Source organism: Bubalus kerabau, chromosome 4 (genome assembly GCF_029407905.1).
Source record: "Bubalus kerabau isolate K-KA32 ecotype Philippines breed swamp buffalo chromosome 4, PCC_UOA_SB_1v2, whole genome shotgun sequence".
Lineage (NCBI taxonomy): Eukaryota > Metazoa > Chordata > Mammalia > Artiodactyla > Bovidae > Bubalus > Bubalus kerabau.
Window position 1 is genome coordinate 180,330,304 of NC_073627.1, and position 8,258 is coordinate 180,338,561.

At 45.6% G+C, this 8,258-nt stretch overlaps 1 protein-coding gene across 5 annotated transcripts in view; it reads left to right on the forward strand.

Moving 5' to 3' along the window:
- Positions 1-7,177, forward strand: part of CNTRL (centriolin) — an 87,627-nt gene extending 80,450 nt beyond the window's left edge. For 4 of the 5 annotated variants that reach the window (XM_055579515.1, XM_055579518.1, XM_055579517.1 and 1 more), the window contains exons 40-44: positions 551-823; positions 990-1,052; positions 4,243-4,449; positions 6,361-6,447; positions 6,743-7,177. In XM_055579515.1, coding sequence (XP_055435490.1) covers positions 551-823; positions 990-1,052; positions 4,243-4,449; positions 6,361-6,420 — 603 coding nt within the window. In that variant the 3' untranslated portion in view covers positions 6,421-6,447; positions 6,743-7,177. The remainder of the gene's footprint in view (positions 1-550; positions 824-989; positions 1,053-4,242; positions 4,450-6,360; positions 6,448-6,742) is intronic. The other variant, XM_055579519.1, reaches the window with a different exon arrangement.
- The last annotated feature ends 1,081 nt before the right edge of the window (positions 7,178-8,258 follow it).

Consider the following 8,258-nt stretch of genomic DNA (forward strand, 5'->3'; position numbering starts at 1 on the left):
CCACCAGATTCTTCACGTGTAAAATAAAAACATTCAAGCAGACCTTTTCTAAGCCCCTTTCCGTGCTAACATTTATAACCTAGACCACTTAAAGCTTGTTTCAGTAAATGCCCCTTTTCTCCTTTGAGGACCGGTAAGGTGCCTCATATAAATTCTCATGTAGCTCTCACGTTGCAGGATACGGGAGGTTTAGAAGTTAGCTAGCTTGCCCTAACTCTCACTGGTAACGGCTATTGGAAGTGAGCCTGGCGCCCAGCGCTGCCCCGCGGCAGCGAGACCGACTGCCATAGTCTGGGCCACCTGCAGGCAGCGCCGCCCTGGCTTCTCCAAACGGGCGTGGCTCCAGTCAGAAGGCCAGTAAAATCGTTTACTCGTAGCTTAGACATACTTGAGTAGCTGGAAAAATCGCAAATTTTTACAGTTCTAATCATAATAAGTAACATTTGTAGGTCTTTCAGTATATTATACCTGTATTTAAAATATTAAATCATTAAATAATAACGCTTCAGTTCCAGTACTTGGTGGTATTTGACTCTCACTCGCTCTGTAGATGGTAAACCAGAAAGATCTGGAAAGAAGACAAGTAGAAATCAGTGAAGCGATGAGGACACTTAAGTCTGAAGTGAAAGACGAGATCAGAGCCAGCCTGAAGAACCTCAACCAGTTTCTCCCGGAGCTGCCAGCAGACCTGGAGGCCATTCTGGAAAGGAGCGAACACCTAGACGGAGGGCTGGAGAGCTTGAAGGAGAACTTTCCATTCGCCCTGAGTGAGAAGCCATCACCTTTGGAAGAGAAACTACATTTTTCTCGCGTTCACATAATGGTAAGGGCTTGTTTATCCTGCTGTTCCCTGGACTTCCTAAAATGGCCCTTTGGTCCCCACCGCCCCAGATGAGTTCTGACATGGACTGGAGGGTGGGAGGAGGGAAGGGCGGGCTGGTTGTGACGGTGCTGCTCACTCTCTGATGGCTCCCTTTTCCTCTGAAAAGGATGAGCACTGGCGTGGAGAAGCGCTCCGGGAGAAGCTGCGGCACCGTGAGGACCGACTCAAGGTGGCCCTTTTAAAAGAAAAACAAGTATAAGATGCTTGGCCTGCTGAGAGCGGGAGAGTGCTCTCTCGCAGCCGGCGCAACAGATTTGTAGGTCACATGCTCGAAGCTCAGAGGGGTCGGCATCGCAGTTAGTCAGCACCAAGGCCGGGGTTCAGAACCACGTGCTCTGGTGCTCAGCGCAGGCTTCCTAACCCTAGGTAACGCTGCTTTGCCTCAGCTGAAACTGACAGGACCTGCAGACAGAAAATAGAGATGCGCTGATCAAAACACAGCTCACAGGCCAAGGATCGGGGTAGGGATTGGGGAAACCAGAAAACTAGGCTTGGGTGTCAAATGAGAAGCTGTTTGGCTCAGGATATGTTGAGCTTGAAGGCTTCATGAGACACAGGGAAGGGTGTCTGTCTGTAGGCAGCTGAAAATAGGTGTCTAGGATTTAGTTGTAAGTTCAGCTCAGTTCAGTCGCTCAGTTGTCTGACTCTTTGCAACCCCATGAACTGCAGCACACCAGGCCTCCCTGTCCATCACCAACTCTGGAGTCCACCCAAACCCATGTCCATCGAGTCAGTGATCCCATCCAACCATCTCATCCTCTGTCCTCCCGTTCTCTTTCCGCCTTCAATCTTTCCCAACATCAGGGTGTTTTCTAATGAGTCAGTTCTTCACATCACGTGGGCAAAGTATTGGACTTTCAGCTTCAGCATCAGTCCTTCCAATGAATATTCAGGACTGATTTCCTTTAGGATGGACTGGTTGGATCTCCTTGCAGTCCAAGGGACTCTCAAGAGTCTTCTCCAACACCACAGTTCAAAAGCATCAATTCTTTGGCGCTCAGCTTTCTTTATAGGCCAACTCTCACATCCATACATGACCACTGGAAAAACCATAGCCTTGACTAGACGGACCTTTATTGACAAAGTAATATCTCTGCTTTTCAAAATGCTGTCTAGGTTGGTCATAACTTTCTTTCCAAGGAGTAGTTCAGTTCAGTCGCTCAGTCCTGTCAGACTCTTTGCGACCCCATGAACCACAGCACACCAGGCCTTCCTGTCCATCACCAACTCCTGGAGTTCACCCAAACCCATGTCCATCAAGTCAGTGATCCCATCCAGCCATCTCATCCTCTGTCGTCATCTTCTCCTCCTGCCCTCAATCTTTCCCAGCATCAGGGTCTTTTCCAATCAGTCAGCTCTTTGCATCAGGTGGCCAAAGTACTGGACTTTCAGCTTCAGCATCAGTCCTTCCAATGAACACCCAGGACTGATCTCCTTTAGGATGGACTGGTTGGATCTCCTTGCAGTCCAAGGGACTCTCAAGAGTCTTCTCCAACACCATAGTTCAAAAGCATCAATTCTTCTGTACTCAGCTTTCTTTATAGTCCAACTCTCACATCCATACATGACTACTGGAAAAACCATAGCCTTGATTAGATGGACCTTTGTTGGCAAAATAATGGCTCTGCTTTTTAATATGCTGTCTAGGTTGGTCATAACTTTCCTTCCAAGGAGCAAGCATCTTTTAATTTCATGGCTGCAATCACCATCCTCAGTGATTTTGGAGCCCAGAAAAATAAAGTCAGCCACTGTTTCCCCATCTATTTCCCATGAAGTGATGGGACCAGATGCCATGATCTTAATTTTCTGAATGTTGAGCTTTAAGCCAACTTTTTCACTCTCCACTTTCACTTTCATCAAGAGGCTCTTTAGTTCTTCTTCACTTTTCTGCCATAAGGGTGGTGTCATTTGCACATCTGAGGTTATTGATATTTCTCCCGGCAATCTTGATTCCAGCTTGTGATTCCTCCAGCCCAGTGTTTCTCATGATGTACTCTGCATATAAGTTAAATAAGCAGGGTGACAATATACAGCCTTGACGTACTCCTTTTCCTATTTGGAACCAGTCTGTTGTTCCATGTCCAGTTCTAACTGTTGCTTCCTGACCTGCATACAGGTTTCTCAAGAGGCAGATCAGGTGGTCTGGTATTCCCATCTCTTGAAGAATTTTCCAGTTTATTGTGATCCACACAGTCAAAGGCTTTGGCATAGTCAATAAAGCAGAAATAGATGTTTTTCTGGAACACTCTTGCTTTTTTGATGATCCATCAGATGTTGGCAATTTGGTCTCTGGTTCCTCTGCCTTTTCTAAAACCAGCTTGAACATCTGGAAGTTCAGTGGTTCACGTATTGCTGAAGCCTGGCTTGGAGAATTTTAAGCATTACTTTACTAGTGTGTGAGATGAGTGCAATTGTGGAGTAGTTTGAGCATTCTTTGCCATTGCCTTTCTTTGGGATTGGAATGAAAACTGACCTTTTCCCTTTCTGTGGCCACTGCTGAGTTTTCCAAATTTGCTGGCGTATTGAGTGCAGCATTTTCACAGCATCATCTTTCAGGATTTGAAATAGCTCAACTGGAATTCCATCACCTCCACTAGCTTTGTTTGTAGTGATGCTTCCTAAGGCCTGACTTAAAAATGTAGGAGTGAAGAGTATAGTGGAGAGCTGGGAAATGAGAGTGAGGCGGGTAGAACCAGAGAGGACAGACAGTGTGCGTCTCTGGAGAGCAGCCACTCGCCTCGAGGGCTAAGAGGGAGCCACGTGCAGTTCCAAGTGAGTGAAGGCGCTTAACATCAGATAGCCTCTGGCCACACGTGGCTGTTTAAATGGAAATTCACTGTCATTAAACCAGGTTAAAAATTCAGTTACCACATTTCACGTGCTCGGCAGCCACACATGATTAGTGGTTACCATAGAGGGCAGCAGATGTAGAACATGGAACATTCCTGTCGTCACAGAAGGTTCTGTGGGACAGTGCTTGCTGGCAGCGTTAATTAGAGGATCATTTCAGAGGTGCCGTGGGGAAGCCAGGAAGCAGTGTGGGGTTGAGGATTCCAAACACTGGGAAACACTGAAGATATCAGTGTAAACCCATCATCCAAGTCTGAGCAGGCGTCTAACGAGGAGGATGCGGAAACCCCGAGTGTGGTGACTGGAGCGCACAGGCCGAGTTTAAGGTCCAGTTAGTGACGACGCAGAAGAGCCGTCTGGCACCTGCCCACCCGCTCCGCCTTTTTTAACTTTTGAAGACAAGGATTTTCAGCAGCCACTTCTGTGTTCTGACAGATTTGCCTTTCAAATGTTACTAGTTCTGACACATTCCCCCTGTAAAGCCCTAAGTCCTCCCGTAATGCTTCCAGGCCCAGCTCCGACACTGTATGTCCAAGCAGGCAGAGGTGTTAAGCAAAGGGAAGCGGCAGACCGAGGGCACGTTACACAGCCTGAGGAGGCAGGTCGACGCCTTAGGGGAGCTGGTCACCAGCACGTCTGTGGAGTCCACGTCGTCAGCCACTCTGTCTCAGCTCGAATCTTCCCTTGCAGAGGACTCCCATCTTGGACCAAGTCAGGTAGGAGGAGGCTCTTCACAAGTGGTCTGACTTGTACATGGAAAGTCCCTGAAAGCTTTGAGGCCCACAGCCTAGAGTTAGACTCAGAAGGACACGAAAAAGTGAAAAGTGAAAGTTGCTCAGTCCTGTGCAACTCTGTGGTGCTGTTGACCATACAGTCCATGGTTTTTCTCCAGGCCAGAATACTGGAGTAGGTAGCTGTTCCCTTCTCCAGGGAATCTTCCCAACCAAGAGACTGAAGCCAGGTCTCCCGCATTGCAGGCGGATTCTTTACCAGCTCAGCCACCAAGGAAGCCCAAGAATACTGGAGTGGGTAGCCTATCCTTTCTCCAGTGGATCTTCCTAACCCAGGAATCGAACCGGGGTCTCCTGCATTGCAGGCAGATTCTTTACCATCTGAGCTACCAGGGAAGCCCAAAGGGCATGAGTTTCCCCAAGATTTGAAGGTGGAAGGACACGACTGTCACCTTCAAATCTCGGGGAAACTTGTCTTAGGGAAGACTCGCAAAAGTTGTCATGGTCCCTGGGAAACTGGAATCAACTGGTTGGTAGTAAATGTGTAAAGAGGATAAGCTGCTGATTTAGGAAATCAACTAGGAAACAGGGACATAGTTAACTCTCCCATGAAGGCTCTCCACTTTTGGATTTCCTTATCGTCTATTTGGTAAATACAACGAGTTTAGGGAATTTCCTGGCGGTCCAGTGGTTAAGGATTCTGTGTTCTCACCACCGAGGGCCCGGGTTCAGCCTCTCATTGGGGAGCTAAAATCCCATAAGCCATGTGGCACAGTAAAAAATATAAGAGTTTGGACCTCTGAAGCCAACTTGTGTCCCAGTTTAGTCTGTCCACTTGGGAAAGGTGATTGTGCCAATTGTTAGTCCTAAGCGAAGTCTGAACTCTTAATTCAGAGTCTATAAAAAAAAAGCACAACACAAGATTTCACAGGTTTTCTGTGTGAGACCTAGATGAGGTTAGTAATTATTTAGGAGGAACATAAAATATATTCATGGAATCCGTAAATAGTAAGACAGTATTCCTGTCAGACAGATAATAGCTACCATTTTGCATGCCTAGAGTGTGGGTGTGGTGGCTCAGCGGTAAAGAATCTGCCTGCGATGTGGGAGATGTGGATTCGATCCCTGGGTTGGGAAGATCCCCTGGAGGAAAGCATGGCAACCCAGTCCAGCATCCTTGCCTGGAGAGTCCCACGGACATGCGCCTGGGCAGGCCGCAGTGCGTACGGACGCGACGAAGCGCCTCTGCACGCCTGTGTGTGCTAGCACTCTACACGTACTGCCTCACTTACTCCTGGGAACTAGCATTCGTCCTCCTGTATAAAGACACTGTAGAAAACAAAAAATGATGTCAAGGTCACAGCGAAACACAAAACCAGGATTTAGAGGCTGACCTCTCTCTTTACCACAGAGCAGTGTATTGTGTGTCTGAGCCCAAGAACATCCAAGGCCAGTCTGCGTCTTTAATAGACACATAGCTTGCTCATTAGCAGCAGAGCCAAGATGTGAATATGATCACCTTAAATCTTCCACGGTAGGACCCAAGTCAGATACAGGCCAAAACCGTCAGGGGCCTCAGGGCAGGAAGAAGGTCAGAGGCACAGAGCTTTGTAGAGGTGACTTTGGAGGTGAGCCCGGAAGAGCGGGAGACAGGTGTGCGGGGGTGTGGGCACCAGCTGAAGTCTTCAGCTCCAGTGGCAGCCGGAGACCCGAGGCACCCCGGGTCCAGGAAGGGAACAGAGGTGGCGGGAGAGGCACAGCACGTAGAGAGGGGTTTGTTAGAAGTATGTTGGGTCCCGGAGTCTTAATCTAGGGGTATGTGGGATGAAAATCTGAACTAGGTTGAAGTTAGGGGGCTGGCTTCTGAGCCTAAAGTTTTATCTTCCTTCTTTCCAGAGCTCCTTCCATCAAGTTCCACAAGGTCCATCACAATCAGTAGACAGTTACCGACACTGATGCTGTCCTCAGCTTCCTGCTCACAGGGTACATGTTACAAAAAGTTCTTTTATTTATAAATAACTAGCACTTTCAATTGGCAGATGTTGAGTTGTAGCTTATCATAGTCTTAAGCAAAGTAACCATCTAACTTTTATCCTGGGTAATTTTGTATGGTGGTTCATCTTAAAACATTTTTCCTAAAACATTTTTCCAAAGAAGTACTCAAATATATTTATTTTACCTGTTAGCCAGATGCTATCATCTAGTTCTGTGAATTTAGCTAAAACCTGTTTTTACTGTTGCAGGAATTCACCCTTAATCCTTTCCCATCCTGTTGTAGGACGAGTGGCTCAGCCAGATGGAGGAAGACTGTCTTGCCTAAATATGAGGAAATAACCTTCTCCACTACCTCACGAACTTCATTAGAATGCCACTTGGTTTTTATCAAGATCCAGTCAATTCAGATGCTGTAAACTCCACTGTAGCTTATTCCACTTCTACAGCAACTCTCAGTGTTTTTGTAAGTCACCTGTACATATGGGAATATTGTATACTATTTAAACCAGGGTCTTACATGGCTGAGGGTTTTCTTTTTTTTAACCTTTGAAATGCATTATTATAAAACCAGTGCTGATCTGAATCTATAAACTGGTAAAATCTATAGTTAGGTTAAAAACAACATGCTTAGGCTCCTCTTTATTTATAGTGCCAAAAGTTATTTTTGGATTTTGTTTAAAATCTATTTTCATATGAAAATAAAAGATAAAATAAATGTGGGTCTGACATCTGACTTTACATTTCACAGATCTACAGTAAAGCCATAAATTTTTTACCCTAATTTCAAGAGAACGTCAAGTCTTTCAGATGGCTTTCCGTCTGTTTGCAGGTTGAAGTATGTTGTATCTGTCAATGCTTTGAAAATACTTGTCATAAAACTGTAATATATACTTCAGATGCCTTTCTTCAACGAGAAACATTTCTTTGGTGGAAAATTAGGAGAACTTTGGAAAATCCACATGCATTTTTAGTCATTCAGTCATGTCCAACTTTTTGCGACCCCCATGGACTGCATCCCACCAGGCTCTTCTGTCTAAGGGATTATTCAGACAAGAATACTGGAGTGGGTTGCCATTTCCTCTTCCAGGGGATCTTCCTAACCCAGGGATCGCACCCGTGTCTCTTGCACTGGCAGCTAGATTCCTTACCATTGAGCCACCTGGGAAGCCCTTGGAGAATCTTACCCAGTGGTAAATTCAAACTGTGTTCAGACTTGGGAATCTTTTAAAACAATCCTATTTTCTAGGTTCCTAGACAGCTTTTGAACCAAAACAGGCATTATATACCATGTTATACTATATATAGTATAGCACTATTCTCTGACCACCTGCTGAGGTTTATATTCCTAAGAAGTTGTTTGCCTAGAGCTGGACCATTAAGATCTGGGATAGGGACTGACATGGGATGAATATAAGACAGTGAAAATGTCATAAAACTAACACCCAGTAAGTTCTAGAAAACATCTACTTCCGATGTAAAATTGATTTGATGGTGTCTTTTTTACTTACATTCTTTGTTTCATTTTCACAAGTCTTGGCAAAATGCTTAGAAGCCTGGCCTAATTCAACAATTATTGAAATCCTTTAAGGATAGTTTCCTGGTCTGTCCATGTGCTGAATGAGAGTAAAATATTTTCTTCCTAAACTGCCACGTGAACAGGAATCATTTGGTCTTCTGTTAAGGCTGTGAACTGAGCCACATGTTTATAAGAAAAGAGCACACTTAAAACAACAGATGTGGAGAAGTTCCCGAAACTACAGTCTTATTGACCTAGAAGGTGATTCGTGTATGAAGCCAAA